Below are 24,914 nucleotides of genomic sequence, written 5' to 3'. Positions count from 1 at the left end.
TAGTAATTACAGTCTAGCAACAGGAGGTTCTGGGTTGTTAAATTTCAATAAGAAAGTCCTTTCCAGAAATGGCTGCTCCTCTCCCCAGAGGGGCTTAAGAAAATCAATTTTAATAAGAGTTTCCACGTGTTTTGCAATTTCCTGAATGTTAAAAGGTAAGTTTGTAATCTGTTTTTCCCTTGTTGCAGCCGTTTTCTCGCTACTTTATCACTCTTTGTGTCCGCTTCTTTGTGTTTATTGTGTTATCCAGAATAATAAAACCATTACAGGCATCATCGAGCCGCCGCAGACAGGCGACCTGAAGTTCTGCATTGTGAAAATAAATAAAATGTTATTTATTGCATGGTTCCCTGGTCCCTCCTATATCTCTGAAGGGACTGTTGTTATTACAGATTTGTAAAGTACCGCTGTGGTGTCCTTTGTAAACTTTTAAACCTGTAAACATTCTTGTGGCAGCAGTGTACAGCATTCATTGAGAGGAAGAAAGGGTAGAAAAAAGAAATGGCGGCCAAGATGATGAAAGCTTCCTTTTGATAGCTTGAAAACTGGCCTAAAAGCCCACAAATGCACGCTGTGATTATGTGAAGAGGAGCGAGGACTGCAGCTCTTCAGACTCTTACTTTGAGGCTTTCTGGTTTTGATTTATGCAATTTTACAACTATTAAAGTTTTAAGAGAAATCGTCAGCTCGAGTTTGGTGTGTTTGAAATGTTCCTCCAGGACGCAGACCTGTTAAATTCAAAGCAACTGAGCATCATTCATGTGAGGAAGAAGCATTTATATTGCTGCCGCGTCCATCCCGGTGCACGTTCAGCGGCGCTGCGGATCACAGCGAGGCTCAGGCTCATGCGTTGCACCCTGCAGCGCTCCATGAGCCGTTTTTAAAAAGCTACATCAGCTGCTATCTCTATCACACGCTAACATGTTAATGCTAATGATGTCTGGAGGAGTGTTGGTGCTGCAGGGCCAAACAGATCTTATTTATAATATGCAGGACTTAAAAACAGCGCTGGTGTGTGATGGAGGAAAAATAGAGCCTTTTTTCCCCAAACATTAGAGCTGGTAGAAAACAAGAAATGCCGGAATTATCTGACTTATTGAGTAGTCTCTTTGCCTAATGCTAAAACAATTAAGATTGACATTGCTATGCACTCTTTAAAAATAAGATTTCCTTAGCAGTTTGTAGAGTGTGATGCATAAAAAGCGTTCTGTCCTATCGAATCCATGCTTGTGTGTGTGAGCAGCGGTAGTTTTCACACACGACTCGCGAAGGAGTTGTTGCTCGGATAAGATCAGCGTGCGATCTTTATGTAATATGCTGCTAACGACTTTTCCTGTTTTCTTCCTCCAGTCTCTGTCGGCAGCATGGGCCAGAATCAAGCAAAGACGGACAGCAAGGTGAGGCGGCGTCACTGCCTGTTGGCTGTTTTATCTTCTTTCACCCTGAGAGCAAAGCAGGTGCTGAAGAATTTCCACCCGGCCTTATCGGCGCGGCGGCGGCTTTATCAGACAGACTTTGGACCGAGCGCTGCGGCCGTCAGCCTCCTCCAAACTCAGATTTATGGCACTCATGCGCAGTCGTGCCGTCGGCGGAGTTGGTCTAAATCTCCGGCTAAAGGTTGCCGTGTTTATGCAGGATTGTGCACAGTCCTGAGCTGTGCACGTGTGTTTAGGCTCACGTGCCGGAGTGTGTAGCTTAGTTGTTGTTGCTTGTGTGGCCACCTCGCTACCGCGGGCAACGCTGGGCTGTTCAATGCACCGTGAAGCTGCGCATGCGCCGTCGTCATGCCAACCGGAGTTTCGCTGCAAACAGTGCAGAAGGATGATGGTTTCGATGCCCCGTTGATGAGTCTGCCACAGAAACAGTCAAATTAATTACAGTCTCCAACGTGCTCTTGTCACCTATGGGGTCAGGTCGGAACATCTGATAATGTTTCGCACGCCGACGACGCTCTGCCCTGTTGTCATGGCAACACCCGAAGCGAGTCTGTGCGTCACCCTGAAACGACCCCCGGAACTCAAGAGCCTCCCCACAGCAGTGCTCCAGGAGGAGTTTGAAACAGAGGGAATAGTCAGATGATTGTGTGCAGCCAGGCCGACCCAGAACCCCCCCAGGTTCTCCTCTGCGTCCTCCAGTAGCCCCGGGACCGATGTCAGACGCCGACGTCGTCACGCCAGCGTGACACCTTAGTGATATACAAACTGGACATCGGAGAGCGGGAGCTGCCTGACTCCGGTTGTTGACTCTGGAGCGGGTTTTTCTGCCTGCCGGGCGCACCCGAACGCAACACACGCTGGACGTTGAAGCTTGTTTCACACGAGCAGAGACGGGGGTTAGAATATTTTCATCTGGGTGGCGTTTGCAGCCATTTGAGGTTTTTCTTTGTGGTTGTTGCACTCAAAAGCGTCACATATGAGCAGCGCTGGCTTCTAAAAACACCTGATTTGTGCCGTGATTGAGTTTTATTAGTGGGAGTTGGAGCAGTTAAATTTCAGGAAATAGGAGTGTCATTAAGCAGAGCCAATACATAAAAGAATTGTCCTTTTCCCCAATTAATTCCAACCCAAACGTGGCGCCTGCATATCTGCAGAAACTCAATAACCTGCCATGTTGGTGTGCTGGGGAATAAACCTGGAGAATAAAAGTAGTCTCTGGGGGCGGCGGCAGCAGCAGCAGGTTCTGGCTCACGGGCAGCTTCTCTGGTCTATAATGGATGCTGCAATGAGGCAGGCGTAGATGGAGGCCCAGCGCCACGGAGGGGGGGCTGATGGCTCGACCTGGAAGGCTGATCCCGTCTCTCCGGAACGAGCGATGGGATCAGCAGCAGGAGAAGGGATTCATTTACGGCGTCGGTTCACCGCTGTGCACTGGAGTCTTTTTGTGCTCTGCAATCATCGTGTACGCCCTGCCCACTTCACCCCCCCATTCTGCATCGATGAGTATGGCATTAAAGGCAATTTGAAGGGCTGGCAGAAGCCAGCAGTTGTCATGGTGACAGTCAGAGCATGACAGAGGCAGGTAGACGGTGTTTAGAAGTTGTTGTCCTGACATCTTCCCGAGACCCTCGCCATGCTCGGAGGTCAAAACGTACCCCCTCCCCCAAACCGTTCCTGAATATCTATAGCGATGAAGCTCACCAGCTACACAGCTGTTCAGCTCTCTGAATGACACACGATAACGAGCTCATCTCTGAAGTCATTCAGTCATTCCGATGCTAATACGCCGCTCGTTTCCTGAATCCATCTGATGAGGGGGCTCATCTCCACCTCATGCATCCGGAAGCAGCTCCTCCAGCTCTTGTTCCAGAGCCTTTGGAGCAGTCTTCTCTGCTAATTGGAGCTGAATTCTGCTGCATATAATGCACGGTTTATACTCCACAGTCCCGATTTGAAATTCCGGACACGCGTCTCATCGGGATGTCGTAACTGATATGAAAGCTGAAGTCTGCAGCCGAGGGAGCTTGAGGGTCTGAGCAGACCTCCAACTGTCATCTGTCTCTCCGCAGCCACTTAGAGGGTCTCAGTTCTGTCTTTCCCAGCAGGCTCATCTCTGAATAATGCACAACTGTTGCTGACAATATGTCCCAAATATCTTTCTGAGCCGGGAATTCAGTCATTCCTCGTCTTAAACTTTTGAAGTGACGCCGTGTTGAAGTTGTTTTTCTTTTATAAACCTGCAGCAGATAAAATGAACCAGCCGAGGCTTCTCTGAACATTGATCCTCTTGTTGAAATTTGATCAACAATATTACCTTGAGATGGTGACATTTTGGAATGGGGCTCCCCAGAGACTCCCCAGCTCATTTTATTGTTGTCAGGTGGAACAGGTGGAACACTGCTGTTGCTGACAGCAGGACCTCAAAAGTGGAGAAATACACAATCTGGGTCTTGTTTATGATACATAAATGTGAAATAGTTCTTGTTTTAAGATGGAGGAGAAGCAAATCTGGCCTCTTGTTTGCAAAAGAAGTGAACAGTGTTCAAACTGGAAGGAAAAAAAGTGGATTTCAGCTTTGATTTGATTTTAAAAAATTGATGCAAAAAACTTGTTAAGCTCTGAAATGTGCTCTTTGTTGCTGTAATCCTGAAAGGCTGAGCCATTAGAAGCAGCCAGCCTTGTTCCTGTAAAGACCTAAAGCCTCCATGTCGGCCGAGCCGCCGTGTTTCCTTTATTATTTGATTTTTAATTTTTAAAATTTTCCTTTTTGTCGTGCGTCAGTGTTCTCCATCAGTCCAGAAACACATCAGCTTTTTTGTGGAGTGGAGGTAAAGCCTGTCTGCGAGCTGCTCGTCTCTCCTCTGCATGTTCCAGAGGCTGATGCAGCATCACGTGTCTCCAGGAGCAGCGAGACGAGAGCTTAATAAGTGTTGATGAGGATCGAGTGTGAAGTCACACTCGCTGCTGCGGGGACACGACTGAACTCTCCACACGCTTGCCTCTGTTTTAGCTCCAAAGAAAATAAGCCTGCCTTTTTGTAACTTCATCAGCAAACTCTTTGGAACGTAAAACATGCGTCTGTATTTTCAAGCACACACTCGAAGGTTAATGTCAGCGAGTGTGTGCACAGGGGATTTTTTTATATTATTATTATTATTATAAAGGTCTTCAAAGATTGAAAACATGTTTTTCTCCATCAGCTCTTATTAAATCTGTAAATCAGTCCAATATCTCAAGTTCCTACATATAATTGGTTTTTCAGCCTGTTGCCCATCCGTTTTGATGAACGCGTCACAGTCGGAGTTGGGTTTATGCTCGTTTGTTTTCTCCCAGCATGTAAATTAAATTAGAAAAATTAGTACCAGCCAGTTTTGGAAATATGGTGAATTATTTGCTTGCAGCAAACAGGGAGAGAAGCTTTTCTGCAGCGGCTTGAATGTTCTGAAGCTGATTATTAGATGCTGTGCTGGAGTCGACCAACAGGGGGCGGTGGAGCTGCGGTGGCGTTACTTGGTTGCAACGTTTAGTGAAAGTCTTGTTTCATAAATATTAAAAAGGGATGAAAACTGCCAATTCATTGGCGCACGTGGCACCGTAGCGAGAACTCGGACGGATGACGGCCTCCAACCCTTTGATTAAATCACGTAATATGCATCAGGATCCAAATCAAATTAGCCGGTCCGAGGGCAGATCCAAAGCTCTTCTCCCAGCTGACTCCGGGGGCTTGTTAGTCACACTACAGGCAATCAGGAAGTGCAGGTCGGATCATACACGCGCTCGTACGTGTAGTTTGGCTCAGCTGGAGCGAGGTCGGCCATCGCTCGGCTGAATCGTGCACACTCATCACACGCGCATCGCACATGGTGTATTGATGGATGGAGGGTAAAAGCAGGGAGGGGAGCTCAAACGTGGCTCCTCGTGCACAGGTGATTTTCTGTACCCTGGAAGCTGTAATAATATATTTCGTAGCGTCTCAAAGCAGCAGGAGCCTGTGAGGTAACAAAGACGACGCAGCAGAGCTAACCTCGGTATTCTCCCTCTATCAGCGTCGGCTTTTGAATGATAAACGCAAAATCGGTAATCTGGCTGCAATTAGGAAGCCAACGATCACGACCCCTCTCCGAGTCTCTCCATTGGTGTCTGTTTTTGCTCTGTTGCCATGGCGCCACGGCTCCTCATATCCAACCAATCTGTTCTTGTTTTCTCTTTCAAGGCTCCTTCACCTCAGACAAAGGCGCCGCAGACGACAGTAACCGAGCAGGAATCGCACGACGAAGTCTTTGGTAAGGAAGCTACATCGGTGGACGTGCGCTATATGTTAGTGCACGTGCTCCCAGTGTCTGTGGCACTTCATATGAGCAAAGGAAAGGAGGTTCATTGCTCTCAGGCACTCCGTGGTGCATTTAAGTCACACTTGATTTGCATTAGCTTCACGCAGCGTTGCATTTATGGACATTCAGACGTTAAAAACCTACCAATGAAAAGTGCTGAAGGTAAAATATCTTTCTGGAACATTGAGTTTTTCCTGCCCAAGATCACCTACGGCCATTTTCCTCTGGTGGATCAAATCTATTATTGATCAAAATGTAGATTCTTCTTTTACTACGCTACGCTCCTGTCATTTTATTGCCGTACGTCTGCTGTTCCAAGTTTCTTGTGATGTTTTAAAGAGTCTTTGTAATACCACAGATGAGCAGATGATGGCATTGGCAGTAGCTACGTGGGTTTTTTTTCTGAGAAAAGTCCTTCAACAGCTCAAGCTAGCCGGTGTATTGATATTTAAACCGGAAATTAAACCATTTCTGCCTTTAATGGTTCAGATTTCACTGTAGAGTGGAGAAATAATTCTCTTTTGAATAGAAAATGGGATGGAATGAAACGCCCTATCTGTGCAACCACACCTTCAAATTGGTTGCACAGAATAAGAGAGGAATAGTTTCAGGGGAGAAGTCAGACCTTCAAACTGAGTGTGGCCTGTTTTCCTGCCTGCGTGTCAGCCTCCATTGTTATCAGAGGGCGCCAGAGGTGACAGGAGGGCTGAAGAGATAATGGCTCACTCTGAATTTCAGGCTCGGTCAGCCGCCGTCAGAATGTGTCGCTTCTTTCATCGTTTTCTTTATTGATTTGAAAATGACAGTTTTCTGGTTTCCAGAGTCTTTCTGCTTCAAGCAGCAGAATCCTCTGAGGCGCGACGCGCAATCTTTTTGTCGTTCGACTGATTTCAAGCCTTTAAATTTGAATGAGCTCTGAGGAAGAAGAGTGGTTACTATGGTAACAACTTCATCCTAAAAGGACAACCCACGCAGCATCGTTACTGTTTGGAATAATTATTGCTAAGACATTCTGCTCAGTCGCCATTGTGAAATATTGTGGCTTATTCTAACGGTTAATCATAACGGTTATATGGACGCAAATGCTAATTTTGGCGCGACCGTCGGCACTTCTGCGGGAAGCTCAAACCTCCCAGAGGTTTTGTTGGATTGGATTGATTTGTTGGATTGAGGTTTCGGATTTGGCGTTCTCAGATTTGCGAAAACGAAATTCTGAAATATGGCAGCTCCCCGCTGCCGGCCGGCCGGCCAGGGTCAGATTGCGGAGCAAATAACATTTTCATCTGGCGTTCTCTTTCAATCACATCCTCATTGTTATATAATCAGCAGAAACTGGAAGAACAGGGCACATCCCGGACAGAGTCATTTAAATCTGAGTGCAATCAATATCTCATCTCTGTCTCTTCATCAGAACTGAGAAGAGATTATTTAGATTGATGCGGTTTTCTGTGGGGCCTTAACGAATGTGTGCGTTAATATTTCATCGTTAAGTTCCAAGAGGTGATTGTGAACTGGCGAATGGGATGTTTGCCCGGCGGCTTGTGGGAAAACCAATATCCTGTCAGGTCTTGAATTATTACCCAGGGTTCCACTTTTTTCCGGCCCCTCACCTGCTGCCACCTGGGTTACTTCACAGCCTCCGAGCTGCCTCATCTGCGGGTTCCTTCGCTACGTTTCGAGGCCGATAGTGAGCTGAATTTAGCTGAGAAGAAATAATTAGCTTGGGCGTGGATCAATCAAAGACTCCTCAGATGGGTTACGGACACAGCCTAAAGAGCACTTGCTCTTCATTAAAGCTCTGCCGGAACGATAAGTGGAAATCTGTGAAGTGGAAGTGTTAGAGCTCTATCAACGCTCCTCTGGAACACCGTGGCATAGATTGCTTTGATGCTTAATGTTTAACCCCTCGGTCAGCAGGCCCGTGTGTAAAAATCCCATTTTCTTATCAGTTTGTATCTGTTACTGTGGGGAGACGGCTGTTAGGACACATTTAGTGCCGTCCTCCGAGCGGTGCACCTAGGTTGAACTAATTTTGCCCCATTAGCTTGATTCCAGGCGCAGATCAAAGAAGTTCCTCCAAAGCGAGCGGTTTATGACAGGGAGGGGTTTCTGAGCTTTATTGAGATTGTTTTGGCACCGTTGTCATCAGCAGGCGTCAAGACTCATCTCGGCCCATCCGATGTCTGGAGACGTCTCCGTACGGCACTTCCTGTTTGCACTGATTTTCCACCCGAAGGGCAAACACGAACCGTCAGCTACGCAACCGTTAAAAGCCCATTACAGCTCCATTACCTGCCCCGGCCAGCAGCAGCATCCCCCCCCCCAGAAGAGCAGACGCCCTCTATATTCCTCTCTGTCTGGGTCACTGTTCCTTCATCCTGACGGGGGGTGAGGAGGACCTGAGCTCTAGAGACAGAAATAAAAGGCATGCACTTTGTCTGGGCATCTGTTATGTAAGGTTGGGGGGGTAAAGGGCCATGTGGGTCACTTTCAATGCTCAATTATTCTAAAGAGCAGAACAGATGTTGCATGAGCAATTTTCTAATAACCATTATGGATAATATAGGGTTGAAGCAAGCGGGTCTTTATTAGCCGAGGTAACAATACTGAATGTTTCTCAAGGTGAGCGTGAGCTCTACAGAGGGGAGTTTTTGGTATTATTGATGTTAAAAACAACCACAATGGTCAGAGGACTAAAACGGTTCCTTGGATAGCATTAGTATGACAAAAGAAACTCAGCTTTTAGCTCTCAGCAGGCCATTAAACAACCCACTCTGAAGGGAGCGAATGCTTTCTGACAGACACAGATCAGATCCTGTGTCAGTTTCAGCCTCATAAACACGGCTCGTAACACCCTTGAGGCAGGTAAAAGCAGGAGAGGATGGAGGCATAAAAGAGGGTTTGGAGGGGCTTCTTTCTCTGCTGAGTATTGCCTATTAGTTTGTTTTTGTGTCCTTATTCTCTTTCTCCACCTGCACTCATCAAGACTGGATCAATTTTAGTCGCCTCAGCTGTTATTGACCGTATCCGCTGCCTCCTTGATTCCTGGCTGCAGCTTCTTGTTACTGCGACGCACCCCGCATACAAAAACAATCAGCTCTTTTTATTTACATCACGAGGTTAATGTAACAACACAAATGCACCCATCAGGTCTGAATGTTTGTGTAGTTCCAGCGTCGACCATCAGGTGGTGAGCTTGTACATTGATGACCTGTTACCTCTGGAGGTCTCTGTCCTCCCTGAACGGTGCCTTTGTCCGGGCTGCCTCTCAGCTGTTAGCTAAGTTAGCTGAGCTGCTCCACACGTCACAGGAAGTGTTGCAGCGCTGGAACATTCTTTATTCTGGCAGTTGGACCAGATCAGAACAGGGCCACTGCTAGGCTTTTGGAAGCCCCCACCACCCTAACAAACCCATAAAACCTCCACTCAACCTTTTTCTATTCATATTAATACTTAATGGAAATGTATTAAGTATTTCAATAGCAATTAGAAAATTCCACAGCAGTTGTCACTGTGTGCCTCTGCCCCCCCCAACTGCCCCCCTCCCCCAACCCAGACACTAAAGTGATCGTTATATAGCACATTACCCACTTTCAAACGCTGATTTGGACCACTAAAAACTGACTGAATGATATTGCTGTGTTGATCTTGATATTGTTGTTGGGACATTACATGTGTTTGACATGTAGTTTTGCAAATGATTTGCTAGAATTGAAAGATGGGCGAGACAGTTTGAACACAATCGTGCTCCTGTTCATAATTAAGTTCTACAGTTTAGTACAGTTAACTAACAATTATCACTACATTTTTCATTAAGCTTAATTTTTGGGGCCCCCGTCAGATAATCTGGGCCCGAGGCCCCCTGCCTGCTCTGGTTAGGGGGAGCAGCGGCTCTGGATCATTTCCGGATGTTTTTAAGTTTGTAGTTTAAGTTTCACCTCAGGAAAAAAACAACATTAGTTCCTCATCTGTTCTCTGCTGAATCATCTTCAATTAGTCTGCTCCTCTCCCTTTCATGAGATGCTGTAATCATAGTCTCTATTCTTCAATAAAAGACGCTTTTGAAATCTCTGCTGCTTAAAACATTTTCTACCTTGCAGAAAACAAAAAGAATCTCCCCATTGTTGCCCCCGTAACGCCGGCCCCTTTGAAACACGGCTTCTTTTTTAGACCCTCGGTGTCGTCAACTGCTAATGTGACAGGACGTTTAGCTCATTCACATCTCAGTCGTCCGTCAGCGCCACTGCTCATCCAGCACATGACACACATGCACTTTTTATTGTCTCTAATGTCCAGCCAGGGTCCTGCATCGACCTCGTTTAGCTTCAGTGTCATCGCACAGAGACGGACAGCAGATATATCATATAGCTTTTATTGATTCGTAATGACAGTGTTGGAAAATGGAGCTAATGCTAAGAAACGGTAAAAATAATTGATCTTCCGCCAACAAACGCTCCTTAACTTAATATCAGTGATGGGATGAAGCTAAATGTTAAGTATATCCTGCTGATTTCCCTCTGCTGGCCAACCCGGTTAGAGTTTTATCCCTTTTCACGGCCACAGTCGAGCTTCTATCAGTCAAATTCAATAAAATCTGTGACATTTATCACTCATCTTTTTCCTATAATTTCTTTATGGAGCTTCAGTACGGGCAACACTTTATAAATGGGCTCCCTCAGAGCGCATCGATCTGGTCGGAGCTGCTGGCTTGTTACTAAACCTGTACAGAAACGATATCCTATTTCCTTTTCTCTACCTTTGTGTCCAAACCACATTTGCATGGGCAGATTTAAACGTCTGAACTTTGGAGACACACATAGATGCATTTCCAGTGAGGCACCGGTTCTCTTTACTGGTACCCAGTATTGCTAACTGTGCTAACAGCACAACAGGAGACACATCTGAGCGTAGCAGCGCTGCGCAGCCCTCACTTGTGCTCGCCTCGCAGCGCAGCAGCTCACTTATTTGTCTCTGTAGCGGAGGCTGACACGGGCCGGCACTGGTCCTGGCACTGCCTCCTCTCCGTCTCAGTCAAAAGCTGCGATTGTTATCGCCATCCGTCGCTGGAGCGGCGCTCTTCACTCTGACACCATTGTTCACACTCTTGTCTCTGTCACCGCTGCCCTCACGTTTCTGCCTCTGACCTGAAATTCTGCTCACGTGCGTGCGGACTTTACGAACTTATATCAAACGTGTCCTGCGGTCTTGCATCCCGGCCCATAGGTGCCGTGGCTACAAGAGTTCAGTGAGGGGGGATTATGGGTAGGACAAGAGTGCTACGCTAGCTACTGCAGCCCATATGTTGGACAGGATGAGCCGGAGTCCGTGTTCTTCTGAGGAAAATCAAGAGGTTTCATTTGAATAAGACACCCGAAGGCCTTTATTTAGACATCATGATTAATCCAGGAGAAGACTGTCCACAGGTGGAACAAGATTATTATCCATCAGGTGTTGTGTATTGGGTTCACTTCAATCCTTCAATCTGTTCCTAATTTCAGTACATTCTTCCTCCACACTCCTTGTCATTCTATTCCATTATTCTGATTCTCTTCCATTATTCTGATTCTCTTCCATTATTCTGATTCTCTTCCCTTATTCTGATTCTATTCCATTATTCTGATTCTCTTCCATTATTCTGATCATACTTGGGTCCTCTTGATCAGGTAATTGGATGAAGTCAAGTGTTTCTCCTTCGGAACCTTGAGCTCTTCAGGTGAGAACCTTCGTGTGCCAGCAGGAGGAATCAAAGGTCATCGTCTCCACTGAAGACAGTGGACCAGCTCTTTGTGCAACGTTTGCGTATTTATGGTCAGAAATCAGGCAGCAGGTTAAAGATGATCACGTTGTCTGGGCCGTAAGAAGGGAGTGGACCGTATGGTTCTGCTGAGGTTCCTATCTGGTCTGATCTCTGGGGGATCTTTGAATGCCAGATTGGATTTTAGAAAGCACAGAGGGTCCTTTTTTCCTTCTTGTGGGTGCTGTAGATGAATGCGGCAGCAGAATAGTTTTTCCCCTGGGTGGGACGCCTGGGCAGGAATACTTGCCGTGCCTCTGTCCCACCACCGTCCCCGGATGTTCCAGGAGCTCGGCTGTACACATCCGCTTCACGGCGAGGCAGAGGAGGAAAAATGAGGAGATTGAGACCCACTCGCTGCATACTTGGTGCCCTCCAGATGCAGATCTTTGACTTTCTGAATGTTTGAACTGAGAAAACGGGCTGCAGGCGATTGTTCCCAACACAAAAAAAGCCCCAGAAAAAGCCCCTTTATTTACCAGCCCATCTTGTTGCTTTGTCTCCAGACCGTTGGTAGGTTGTTCTGCTGGCTGGGACAGTAGGGTCCCCTGCTCCTTTATGAGTAGAATTTGAAGTTTTAGGCCTCATGGCTGTGTCTTCTAGGTTCTTAAGGATTACGGCAGATCAAAGGCCTGAGAAACTATCATCTCAGGATTTCAGCACATGAATAAGTTCTTTTATGGAAGAGTTCCACAGAGTCAGGGCAATAGACCTGTCTCTGCAGTGTTATCCATTAGACTCCAAGCTAATTGACCCTTAGGGATGTTTACAAGCCGTGCTTCCTTTGTGTGGCGTAATTTACCACAGATCACTTCAGAAAAGTCCTGTCCTGTCTCCATCCCATAGTAGACTGTCTTTTCCACTCCCGTTGTAATCCGGTGCATTTGGATTCAGTATCAATTGTGTGTTTGTTGTGTGCTAACAGGGCAATTTCTGTAAAACAAACTCACCCCAGGGCAGCTTTCTATATGAGTATGCTTTGATCAGCAGATATCAAAGAGATAATTGTGCATTATGTTTAATGCAAACGGAATAACGCTATCAGAAATAGTAAACTATTCCTCTAATTTTTAGTCGAAGAAAGTGCAAAGAATTAGTTCTTGGTTATTTCAGTATGTTCTTTGATCTTTTTCCTTCGATGAATCTCATTGGTGTTTCTCACATCAAAGGGCCTGGGGTTCTATCCGTAGCAGTAACTCGGCACACATTCACATTTCAGCAGCTCCTCCTGAGTCACCAGCACAGAGGAGTACCTGCAGAGCTTCATGGCACCCTAACGGAGAGAAAGGTCACGAAAAAAGGGCCACTCGAGGTTGAAGGACAGTGGGAGAGACAGATGAAGCCATTCTGCTTGTGTAGTTGTTCCCTCGGGCGCGCTAAAGCAAACAGTCTAATGCGTTGTTATTCACACTATGTTTGCTACATGCTCTCATTGGTCTGTGCCCCCCTTGTGTCCGACTACTGTGTTCTGAACCTGCAGAAACTGGTCCCTGACAGTCACTTTAAATGAATTTTAAAAGGCCTACGCTACTGGTTAATGCTTTCTTTTGCTCGTACCTATCAGTCTTAAGAGCCTTTAGGCACCGCTGTCTTTTTGTCCTGTCTTCACCCTCAAGGGCATCGCTGAGTCGGCTCGATAGAGGTCAAATTCATCCAAATCATTGGCCTCACCCATCAATGAAGGGTCGGACTTTCTGTTGCATTGACAGGCATCAAGGAAAAGAGACAAGATGAGGCTACTAGCTATCCTTGAAAAACTTCTGGACTCCTGTCCCGAAAGAATGGAAGTTGAAATGTGTTGGGTACACCCGAGGACGTCACGCTCAGGTGCAGTCGTTAAAGGGCGACTTACTCGGGCTGCCATCACTTTTATATGCTGTAAAAGGAGAAGAGAATGAGGAAATATCCATTGTTACACGCCTATCACAGCTGTGGTCACGCCAAACGATGCGTTTGAAAGATTCTGTCAGGCTGATTTTCCAGAGAGCTGAATTTAATAGTCCGTCCTGGAGACATGAGCCTCACAGGAGCAGACGCTGTTTTCCTCCTGGCTCTTGTTGTCCAGCTGTCTCCTCATCTTTGATAGTTGTAGTTCTGTCCGGCTCAAGGATGCTGTCCCATGAAAAGGTGTCGTTAAATGTGAACACTCTGAGGCAGTAGCTGAGATATCCTGAGCAACTTTGGCTCTTTTTAGTCCAAACTTCTTTTCACTTTTATAGTCAGTGGACTTTTTTTTTTTTTTAACTTTCTGGTGTTTTGTCTATTTCCGTTGCCAGACATGCTGATTGATGGCCAACGTTAATAATTTATTCTTCTTCTATACAAATTTGAGTAATCTGTGTGGGCTGAGCCAAGATTGCAACTCCTGGAAAATTAATAACTCTGCCAACACTTGTGTTTAGTTTTTGGGAAACACTCCGAACATCCATCAGACTTGGCCAGCAGGGGACTGAAAAGGAGCCGAAGGTGATTATTGATTCACCTTGAAGCCTTGTGCTTTGTGGAGGAACTGGGAATTAGACGGGAACGTTGGCACCTGTCTCAGTGCTCGGTGGGTCAGAAACAACCCTGTGACCTTATTAGTGCCAGCCACCTTTTAATAGCTGAGTGTGTGTTCCTGTATATGAGACATAGTTAGGACCCGACTACAGGTGGTAGGGCGTTTTGGCTGGATCTCACACCTTAAGTTTAGCTAAAGTGTTGATGGCTCTTGATTTTATGATGGCTACACATGTAGTAAGGGGCTGGCAGGGCAACGTGTCAGTGAGAGTCTTCAACTAAATATACTTAAAGGCCCGTGTGTGTGTGTGTGTGTGTGTGTTTGAGGTGTGCAGCTGATTTTGGTGTGAAGCCACTGATGAGATAAACAGGAACGCAGCCATGCATGCAGGCACGCGTGCTAAACTCTTAGTTTCCTTTTGTGGAAATCTGCAGGTGTGCATATGGTAGCTGTCAGGTGCATTTACTCACCCCCAGGATAAACACCTGTGGCTGTAAACACCATTTTGACACGTCATGGTGGGAGCGGCAAAGGTTCTCCTCCGGGGTTACAACAAAATGCAGCTGTCTTTTCTCCCCAACCCGCTAATCTTTGCACATTTAGGCATAATTTGTCGCTTTTGAACCAGCCAGAAGGAGCTGAGAATACAGCAAGATTGTTCCGGCAATTATGCCAATACTTAGGGGTCGTTTGCGGTCCCCATCAATCCCGGAGTTAGCTGCTGGAGACAGTTGCCCTGTGGAGCATCTCAGTCCAAATCAGATAAGTGTCGCGGTGCTCCGGCTTGTGAATCCATACTTATAGGAGTTATTTTAGTGACACTGGAGTCTTTGTCATCACTGGAGTCATAACTACGCAGCTCTGACAGAAGGCCTTTGTCTCAGCCAGTGTTAGCGTGCACATTTTCTGATGGGGCGCTGCACCATTACAACCAGTACACTGTGGACAGTGTTGGGGGGGTTGAGAATGGGTTGGATGTCCTCTGCTGTGGGAGCAGCCTAATTTAACTGATAACTGTCAGCGTGGATGCCGCCGTGATTCCATCTTATTATTAGCATTAACTGTGTTAAAGTGTCTGTTTTTTAAAGCCGCTGCTCCCCATTATTAGCCTGCGGGGCTAAAATTCCTGCTCTGCGTGGGGCAGTTTTATGCACATTGTGACTGAGCCGTTAACGCTGGCTCACATTTTTTTTCTGTAAAAGTGTTTTTACAATTCAGTAATAAAGCTCAGTGGGATATTTTAGCCTTAGTGGAACCAACCTTGGGAATTCTATTGCATCAACTGCTCCTTTCAAAAGCGTATCGCATGAAATTGCTGATTTAAATGTATTACCAGAAGATACACTGCAAGTAAAAAGACAAAAGCTGTGGTCCAGAACCTGGATTTACCCTTCTGTTGGCAGCCTGTTCCATTTATGTGCAGCAAAATTCTGTTTCACCATATTTAGTCCGGTCTGACTCGGATCTGCAGCCCCGCTGGGCTTATAAATCACATCACTGTCATTATTGTAGTCTGGAGCTAAACCTTTCAGTGATTTGTAGCCCAGCAGCATAACTTTGAAATCCCTTCCCTGCTGACCCGAAGCCGGAGGAAAGATCTGCTGTGATCTGGTGAGAACTGGAGCTGCAGAGGTTTGAGGTCCAGCTGTCTAACGAGCCTCATCTCAGTTAGTGCTGATCAAGTACAGAATCGAGATTCCAGAGTTCTCTTTTGCCCAGCAAATTAATCACTTTCTTGAAAACATTGAATCTCGGTGTGGTTGATTCCACTTCAGGAGTCAGATCTTATCTCCTGGCCTCCGGCGTGGCAGGAGTGGGTGGGCCCTGGTGAGAGGGGCCCATTGTGCTGCTGGGGTGTGTGGTGACCCTTGTTGTTTCTGCGCAGGCCTGGGTGAGGCAGACACAAACCAGAACAATGGCAGCGTCTCGCAGATGCCGGCGGTGACTGACTCCACGGGCGCTGAGGGCCCCCGCCAGCCTTGGACCCCGGCCAGCACAGCTGACCCTGACGAAGCCACGCCACGCCCCCACCTGGCCCGCCTCTTCTCCCGAGATGCCCCGGGACGAGAGGACAACACCTTCAAAGAGCGACCCTCCGAGTCGGACGAGCTGCAGACCATCCAGGAGCACAGCGGAGCGGGTTCAGATTGCGGGTCGGAGAATCCCGACGAGGAACTAGATTAGGCTTTTTTTTTCCCCACTCCCTCCTTTTCTTTTCTCTCTTCCCCCCTCTGTTATATTGCCTCTCAATTAAGAGAGCAACTGCCCACGTTTGACAAACACAACCCAACCTCCAGAACAAAGATGGCGTCTACGAGCGGCTCTGGACAGGCTGCCTTCGGGCTGGGTCGCAGGAAGAAGAACCCCGGCCTCCTGGACCAGATTGGAAAGTTCTTTGGAGGAGACAAGAAGAGGAAGGGCAAGGTGAGGAAGCAGAGAGAGTGTAGGAGACCTTCCATCCCATCATTGTGCTGATCTGAGACACATTCGCTCTATGTTTTGGTTTCCAAACACTTCTGAGTTTAGACTCAACCAATCACTGGATCCTGGCTGTTTTCTTTCTTCTTTTCTGTTTTTTTTTTTTTTTACAGCCGACAGGCTGATTTTAAATCATTACTGGATGTGTTTTTATACTCAGTTGTGTTTTTTTTGTTTTCTGGGTGACTTTAGTAGCCTCTCCCCAAATGAAAAGCAGGTTGTAGATGTGAGTCGGCAGAATCGCTCTCGGTTATTGGGACGTTTGTCAGATGAAGCCAGAACAGCCCTGTTTCTGTTCAGGTACGTTTACGTGAGGATGACGAGGCGACCCGGGCCCGTGTCATTCACATGTAAACATTTAGGTTCTTTTGTAGCAGATCTGTTTGATTTTATTTCTCTTCTGGGTCCATTTGGATGGACCTCTCGCTGACTCGCAGATTATACTACAGAACAAGGTGATCTAAAATGTATAACGGTTTATATAAAAGAGTATATTTAAACAATCGCTTTAGAATATATAGACAGTATGTTGGGAGAGTGTTAATAGCTTTGTGTCCTCTGCATAGAATCATATAAGTTATCATGTAAATGCTTAAAAGTGCACAATTCTGAATCAGCTCTTCTCTGTGCTCAGCTGTGCCCCCTGTAGGCTTGTGCTGGAATAACTTTAGATCGATCCACAAAAATGTTGCCTCAAAACTCTGTCAGGAAGAGGAGTTCAAACTTCTGCTCTTTACGTGGCTTTTGATTTGCTTGGTTTTTCTGGTTAACCCGAAGCTCCGCGTGCAGAGCTTAGAAACAAGGATCGGCTCTGTTGCTTCAACCGTGTCATGACGGGTTAAAAATGACTCTAAATGTTTCAAAAAAAGGTGTTGGCCTGTTCTGAGGATGAGATTTTTGTTTCGACAAATGTCAAAATGTTCAGGTAAATTGTCAAAGGAACAATTTTTAAAGCTTTCCTTCCACATTGTGGCCTATTTTCTGCTTTTTCTGTCCTTGTATGAATTCTATTCGATCATTTCCAGTCGGCCTTCAAACATGTCATCTCAAGAACAAAAGAATTAAGCTGGACTAATTTCTTCCTCTCCCCTGGTTTCTTATCTCCTGGTTTGCATGTGCAGATTCAGGCTATTTTGAAAATGACCTGCTGTCTCCCGGCTGCAGTATTAGCAGGGTAACGCTGCGTTGACCTGTTTTCTGTTGCATCTTGAGTTAATGTGCCCATTTCACTAAATGTATTAAACATTTTGCAGGATTTTTGAAAAAGTCTTGTTTGCATAATTGGCGTTTTAAGGAGTATTAAGGTATGAGATGACCCAAATCTCCAATCTCAGGATATGAATTGACAGCAGAAAATCTGCTCCGGAATGCCAAAACGTCTTTAATCAAGTAAAGAAATACCTGGAATTAGGTTTAAGAGCACGTTTCAGTCTAAATCTCCACCTTAACCACAGATGTTTGTATCCAACCCAGACTGCCCTCCCTGTACTCTAACCCTAGTGTCTTGGATGAAGGGGGGTGGTCCTCTGACGCCCCCTCCCATCACTTCTCTCACCTCAGGTTCTCGTCTTTGAGTCTAACCAGCAGCTGATCTCTGAGCATCACGCCTTCAACTCTGCGGTGGAAACCTCTGTGCCATGACTGTTGACCTCTTGCTAACTTGATCCTGTACTAAGCTGTTTTATTTTTGGATTACTGCTTGATTAAAACTCTTTAACAACACCCCCTGCTTTTATATTTGTCTTTTTGCCTGCTAGCACTGTTTAGCCCTTTGGGCGGCAAAGAAAGTCCCCCCGATGTCGAAAACCCGTAGCCCCTGGGAGTTTGATGCTCCTCTGCAGTTTGCAGTGATCAGCTCGATGAATAAATGCAATCTCGTAAACAAGAGCGCCGCAGAAAGCTTTAATGGAAAGTCGAGCCGCTGTTTATCTGAGTTTTCCGTAATGGATGGCTGGGTTGACTTGTTTGTGTGAGCCTCAAGATTAAGAGGCAGGAAGAGAGACGGAAGCACCTTTTCAAGCCTCCCGTTCACACGCTGCCAAACGTGCACGGCGTCGCCATCGGCTCGGGCTAATTGTCTCGTTTCTCAGGGACATAAGCGAGCCGGAATTCATTCCTCCCTGCTCTCAAGCGTCGCCACGTTTAAACCTGAAGGTGGTTCTGAGACCTTACCGGGCCAGGAGGGCTCTAGGTGGCCATAATTCAGCAGATGAAGCAACTCCACTTAAACCCAATTCCAAGAGTCTTTTGCATTTTCCTGCTTATTTTCACCATTTTTGGAACAGATAATTGCCTAATTAGCACGCTGACCCCACAGGATCCTCGTACGCTCTGCGAGAGGAGACACATCTGCTAGAAGCAGAGGTTTCACATGTGGAACGAAGGCGCCACCCCAGCCAAGGGGCTGGTTTGTTTAGGGTTTAGAGCCTGAACCGTTTCACTTGTTTTCTCTCAGTCAGAGGATGAATTCCTCTCTCGGAGCTAATTAAGCTCGAGGCGATAACCCAGCAGCGACACACAAAGCACTTTGCCACATCGAGCACCGTTAAATACGCAGCTGCCGTCGGCCTTTTAGCAAGGCTGTAAAACCGGCATCCAAAAACATGTTTGTTCAGAGCCGTTGAAGAACAAGGAGCCCTGTCAGCCGAGTGTGGGTGCTGGTTCTGCTCCTGCACTCCAGGCCCGGAAAACCAGAGGAGGACGGAAGGATACCAAAAAGCTCAGAATCGATTGTAATGGACTTATCAGCGTTGCTACTTATTCACTGTAGAGGCACTAATCCTGTAACGGAGCTAATAATTTTAGCTGTGAATCTCCTGAGTTCTGCTCCAGAGGAAACGTCTGTTCCCACCATGGTGTTTTAATATTCTGCATATTAAGTAACCTTGTTTGACCCCAGGATGGAGAGAAAGTGTAGGTTTTCTTACACTGAAATAGGAGCACGGTGGTCACCTGTCCGGGGTGGGGGTGGGGGGGTTCTGCCAACAGGGAGACCAAAGGGGGAGAAATTCAAACTCTATTAACAGGAAAGGAGTCAGGACAATGATGGGCCAACCATTTGTCGTCAGTAGGAAGAGCTTTTCTGGTCTCTGCACCTTTGTTCTGACAACACCAGCGCCTCCTCACACGCTGAAGATTGATGGAACCTCGGCGGCGGCGGCCCAGAGCAGCAGCAACAAAGAAGGAGAGAGCGACTTCAAAGAGACAAGCGAGACCTGCAGAATCCTTCCGACGTTATTTGATCTCCCATTTCCTTTCCAATCTCTTCTTCCGTCCCGCCCAAACAAAAGGCTCAGGCTCTGTTGTCTCTTCTATGTTCCATCGTGGGCGTCACGGCAGAAGTGCAGCACGACACACACGAGCACCTGAATGCAGCCGGACCTCATTATGGGGCCACTGGGGTCACGGCGGCGATGGGATGTAGCACAAGCGCAGCTACTGCTCTTCCTGATCGGAGGTGCGCACGAGGGCGTTCTGCTTCTGTCTCTCCATCATCCGGCGCCATTTCTGGCTCTTCAGAATCTTCTGACAGTTTCTCTCAGTGAAGCGTTCAACTGGAGGAAACTGGATGTGACTCATCAGCTTCCTGCGCAGCCAAAACCAGATAAGGTGCCTTTATAATAGGTAGCAAAAGAACAGCTGAGGGAGGTAGTTTGTAATGAGGCAGCCTTCCCCACCTCACCTGACGCTGCCTACTGTCGAGATGAAGCCATTGGCAGGAAAAAGGCGTCTGTGGCCGTTTTACTTTGGGTTTAATGACCCGCGGCTGAAGGGTTTTGTGGCGCTGTGAAAGGGGTTAATTAGGGAGAAGATGTCGGCGACGTTTGGCTGCTTCACTCGAGTGAAACCCGACTCTCTGCTACCTGCAACAGATCAGCGAGGAGAAGGATCCTGAGGTTTGGAGGCGGATTGTTCTCAGACCTCCAGCTGTTGAGCCAAGACTCAAACGTAGGGTTTTTAGGGGATCAATTCAACCCAGGGGTGTTCCTTTTCTCCCCCAGTTCAAGGTCTCCTTGACGACAGAGGGACTTTATTTTTGACAGCGTTCACCAAACTCTGCTGTCAAAACTTTGTAAATGACGTCTTCTCTGCCTTTAGCACACGTCTGACTCTCCTCCTCCTCGTCTTCCTCAGGGATCGCTCCGAGGCGCCCTCTCCCCAGGCCCTCAGAAAGCCTCCGCCACGTCCCCTCGGAAGCGCGGGACGGAGAACGCCGTGGTCCACTTCTTCCGCACGATCGTGAGTAGCGTAAAAAGCCACTCGCCGTCCCCTCGCCGCGGCGCTCCCACCGTGTTCTCTGCTCCTGTTTCACGCTTCTCACTGTCCTGTGATTAACTCCTCCTCAGGTGACCCCCGCCCCTCCAAAGTCCAGGGTGAGTCCCTCATGTCTGGCTCAGAAACGTTAAATATTCCACCTTTTCTCGCTCACTGGAACTAATTGTTGTCTCAGTAACAAAACTAAATCCCAGAATTCTTGAATATTGATGATTTCCAACACTCTCCTCTGTTCTGTTGCTGACAAATGTCCCTGACTCCCCACCACACGGCTGGACCCCCCCCATCCCTTCCCATCATGCCGTTGCACTGACCGTCCTCCCTTCTCCCTCTGTGTCCTTGCCTCTTTGTTTCTCTGCTCGTCCAGTGGAGAGAGATAGCAGCCAAGATGAGCCTGGTAGGTGTTGTTGGGTTATTTTTTTGGTCTCATGCCTTATTAACCCCCCCGGGTCTGCGAGGTCACCATCTGAACCGGCCTGGGGGAGCGACACCTGCTTCCATTTGGTCTCCATCAAACACTTTAGCAGCTGTAATCTGCCGGCGCATCAGCGCTAACGGCCTCATTTCCTACCGACTTCGCTCCATTTTCATCCCCATTTCTGCAGCCGGACTCGTGCATGCCATGGCCGTTTATGTATATTGGAGGGGGGGGGGGGGGGTCTTAGCACTCAGCTGGAGGTTCCGGAGGACGTGAGGATCAAAGGACAGACGGACGGATGGCTTTGATCTGGCGTCAGCCCTCCTCAGCTCTCGGTAAACCCACTGAAGCTACCAAATAAAAAGGCGGCGGTGCGATTTGCGTTCTTAAACACCTCTGACAGCGTCGCCCATAGCAACAGGAGCTTTGCTCCCGGTTATAGAAGATTGATTCCCACTACTGTTTTCCTGGTGCTGATTCTCGTCCAGGAGTTTTCACCAGCATCTTCTCGGCTTGTCTGCTGCTGCACCATTAACAGAAAGGAGCATTTCACTCTGCTTGTCTAAGTCGTCCACAGCTCACTCACAATGGAACTGGGACCATTTTTAGATATTCAAACGCTCATTATTATCTTCCAGGGTGACCAGAAGTCCCAGTCGGCCAAAGCCAAGAAGGCTGCAGCGGGAGACAGCAAAGGGACCCTGACCAGGATCTTCAAAATGGTAACATTCCACCGCTTCTTCTCTCACTTTCTTGGAAACTACAAAATTCGGACCATTGCTAATACTGGCTGCTGTTTTTCTCCTTCCCCGCCTCAGTGATGATATCGGCAGCAGAGTGAGTAACCGATACTTAATGGATGGGTACTTGAGCTTCAGTCGCTTCGCCTTTATTTGATATGCGCAGAAGAAGAACCTAATCTCATTACTGCTGCAGCGGAACAATCTGAGAGGCTTTCAAGGACAGGATTTATGTCAGTGCTGCTATAACCATGGTTACGCAGGGCTAATGCTAACACTCATACCGGCCTTACAGGGAAGGAAAGGCTTCTGTTTTTGAAGAATCCAGAGAAACTTAGAGATTTGATTCTCTCATTTGCTTTTTCTCTTCTTTTGTGGCATTAGCGAAGCAAATCAGATCTGATCGCAGTTTTCCCGACTCTGGCCTCTGCACAGTGTCTCAGCAGATGTTAGCTGCATTTTTCAGCGCTGAATAACTACTTAGCATATGCAAGTGAGAGGCAAGCGGCAGATATTCAATAAATGGTGACAAAGTGATGCTAATCTGGCTAAAAGCTAATGAGATATTTTTGAGGCAGATTAGCATAACTTTGCATGGGAATACTCTGACATTTAGCCAGTTTTAGACAATGCAGATTTTAGCCTCAACGCCATCTGTTAGCTTGAGTTTGACAGTTTTAGCAAGCTGCCGTGCTGATGAACTAGCTTAGACCCACTCAGCTGCCTTCAAGCTCTGCTTATGATTTACTGAGAGTCAAGGGGAATCAAGAAAACCCTCCCCTGGGCAGCAGCATCATCTGTAGCGGCGACATCATGACCGGTTGCACAACTGGCTCATCACGCCGTCGCTCGTGTGGTCTCCACAGCGAGGGAACTAAATCATCTTAGCTTTTAATTAGCCGCTCACACGTTTGTGTTGTTGCTGGTGTTGAGGATCCTTTTTTCTTGCTCATAATGAATTCCATCCAAAATAGATGAGAACAAAAGCTTTTACCCACGCCGTAGATTATCTGTGTGAGCAGTCCATAAAGGTTTGTCTCATTCGTATAATCTGTCCGCCTTTCACAATTATTTTCCAGGCTGAGGCGACACTGTGGGATGATGGGAATTATATAGTCTCGGAGGCAGCTTTGCGATAAACACATGTTATCTAAGAAATCCCAGGGACGAAAAAAAAACCAAAACGAATTTGAGATGTTTTGCTTCTGAAATGATGGAATGCCCCGAGGAAAACACATTTGCATAATGTGAGCTGGAATCCGTCATTCCGAAGCCTGTTTCCTGGCAGTTTTTGGGACTCGGTGATGACTCGCATAAAAGAATCATTTAACCCGGAATTCATTTTTAATATTTAAGGCATCAAACCTCCCCATAGATCTACATATGCTAAGCTAGGCTAGCTGACTCACCCACAAATGCAGGTGTTGGAACTGAGGTTATTTTTTAAGTATTCTGGCTCAGAATGCCATATATTTGTCAATATTTCTTTATATTTGCATCATTCAGCTTTTTTTCTTTTGCCAGCTTCTGTAGTTCTACAGTAAATGGCTCTTAAAAACTGCGACTAATTACCTTTTTAAAGTTACGACCAAAGTTTTTCCTTGAAACACCGGATGTGTGCTGATCAGCCAAGTTTGTTTTTATATTATTTGCTGACGATCCACTAAAATGTACCAGTCAGCATCCATCTTTGTCCATCTTTATTAACGAGTCCCAGCGTTGCTGCGCACAAACAACCCGGCTAGATGTAGATGTGCTGAGCGTGAGCTAATGATCTTTTGGCCCCTGGCGGCTCGCTAACGTGTGTCTTTACGTGTTTTTCAGGGCAGCAGGAGTGCGTCTCCCTCCAGACGCTGAGACCCCCCCCACCACCACCACCACCAGCCCCTTGACCCCAACAGACAGCCGGGGACGGATGAACACTGGGGGAAGAAAAGAAAGACAAGGAGGAGGACCTGTCATTCACCTTTCATTGCACCTCTGATAACACTCTAATCTACGCTAAATCCCTCCCCCCCCCCCCCCACTTCACTGGCTGGTAGCAAGCGACACAATCTGTTGCCGCGCGTATGTCAGGCTAGCTTAGCTCGGATCCAATTGCCGTGTGAAATGTTGATGTAAAACCTGAAACCGCTCACGTTTGAAGCCAAACTCACCCCCCCCCCAACACACACACTCACACATACACACAAACACCCACACACACAATCGCTGTCTGCACGCTTCCTGTGCTTCTGCTAAAGTATTTATTAGTTTAACGATAAAAAAAGGGCAACCTGGAGGAGACCAGACACGGTTGGAGTCCATCCGACTCGCCCGTCCTTGGGAAGAGGAGTTGTCTTTTTTTGTGTGCTGTCAAACTGTCCTCGTCCACTAAAAGCGCCCCGGGACGGCCGTGGCGCCTTTATCTCAGCCCTCATCTCTTCAATGTCAATGTCGTGTCGTCGTTCTGTGTTGACGCTAGCTGTACGTGTCGCCAGCTTTAACCTTCGGAGTTTTGGGATTGTGGAGTGCTAATCTTCTCGGCCATGTCGAGATCTGTGACGCCACAGTCTGTTGTTTTTCTGAGGCGGATTAGCATCCACCTTTGCTTCTGTACCGTCTCGCCTCATAATTATAAGCACTGTAAATATAACCGCCCCCCCTTCCCCGTTCCTTTCTTCTGAGTGACACAGATTCAGACACAGATTCATAAAGGTGCTCTAATTAACTCCCTGGAGGTTTGTTTCCAGGGGCGGCACGGCCCAACTCAGACGAGGGTTCAGCCGCCAAAACAAATCTGCATCACCTGTCCGCTTGGCCGATTGTGTGTCCTCGGGGCCTCCCGGGATTCGCCTGGTGTTGTTTTCCCTGAATGGATCCGAATGTTTCGATGTTGTGCCATAAAACACGAGCTGCCACTTAACTTAGAACAAAGAAATAAAAGTGAAAATAAAGCCTCA

General features: G+C 47.1%; 2 protein-coding genes across 8 annotated transcripts in view; both read left to right on the top strand.

Moving 5' to 3' along the window:
- Positions 1-16,347, top strand: part of LOC130533235 (myelin basic protein-like) — a 21,763-nt gene extending 5,416 nt beyond the window's left edge. The window contains exons 2-4 of one of the 2 annotated variants that reach the window (XM_057046506.1): positions 1,351-1,397; positions 5,650-5,719; positions 15,947-16,347. In XM_057046506.1, the coding sequence (XP_056902486.1) occupies positions 1,365-1,397; positions 5,650-5,719; positions 15,947-16,245 (402 nt within the window). In that variant the 5' untranslated portion in view covers positions 1,351-1,364 and the 3' untranslated portion in view covers positions 16,246-16,347. The remainder of the gene's footprint in view (positions 1-1,350; positions 1,398-5,649; positions 5,720-15,946) is intronic. The other variant, XM_057046507.1, reaches the window with a different exon arrangement.
- On the top strand, positions 16,098-24,914 carry LOC130533238 (myelin basic protein-like). 6 transcript variants are annotated; one of them, XM_057046509.1, is made up of 7 exons: positions 16,098-16,485; positions 20,674-20,778; positions 20,886-20,912; positions 21,182-21,211; positions 21,871-21,954; positions 22,051-22,069; positions 23,797-24,914. In XM_057046509.1, the coding sequence occupies exons 1-6, from the start codon at positions 16,366-16,368 to the stop codon at positions 22,051-22,053; spliced, it is 369 nt and encodes a 122-aa protein (XP_056902489.1). In that variant the 5' UTR covers positions 16,098-16,365; the 3' UTR covers positions 22,054-22,069; positions 23,797-24,914. The 6 variants fall into 6 exon arrangements, with proteins under 6 accessions (XP_056902489.1, XP_056902493.1, XP_056902488.1 ...); XM_057046513.1 differs by lacking the exon at positions 21,182-21,211; XM_057046508.1 differs by lacking the exon at positions 22,051-22,069.

Source organism: Takifugu flavidus, chromosome 10, assembly GCF_003711565.1.
Source record: "Takifugu flavidus isolate HTHZ2018 chromosome 10, ASM371156v2, whole genome shotgun sequence".
NCBI classification, from domain to species: Eukaryota; Metazoa; Chordata; class Actinopteri; order Tetraodontiformes; family Tetraodontidae; genus Takifugu; species Takifugu flavidus.
The sequence above is the reverse complement of the archived record's forward strand: the minus strand, read 5'-3'. Positions and strand labels throughout refer to the sequence as shown.

What these genes read in the sequence shown, in the direction of transcription:
- LOC130533238 (XM_057046508.1), top strand. Translation starts at nt 16,366, where the DNA reads ATGGCGTCTACGAGCGGCTCTGGACAGGCTGCCTTCGGGCTGGGTCGC. An exon ending in ACAAGAAGAGGAAGGGCAAG is followed by an intron (nt 16,486 to 20,673) that starts GTGAGGAAGCAG and finishes CGTCTTCCTCAG; the next exon opens with GGATCGCTCCGAGGCGCCCT. An exon ending in TAGCAGCCAAGATGAGCCTG is followed by an intron (nt 21,212 to 21,870) that starts GTAGGTGTTGTT and finishes ATTATCTTCCAG; the next exon opens with GGTGACCAGAAGTCCCAGTC.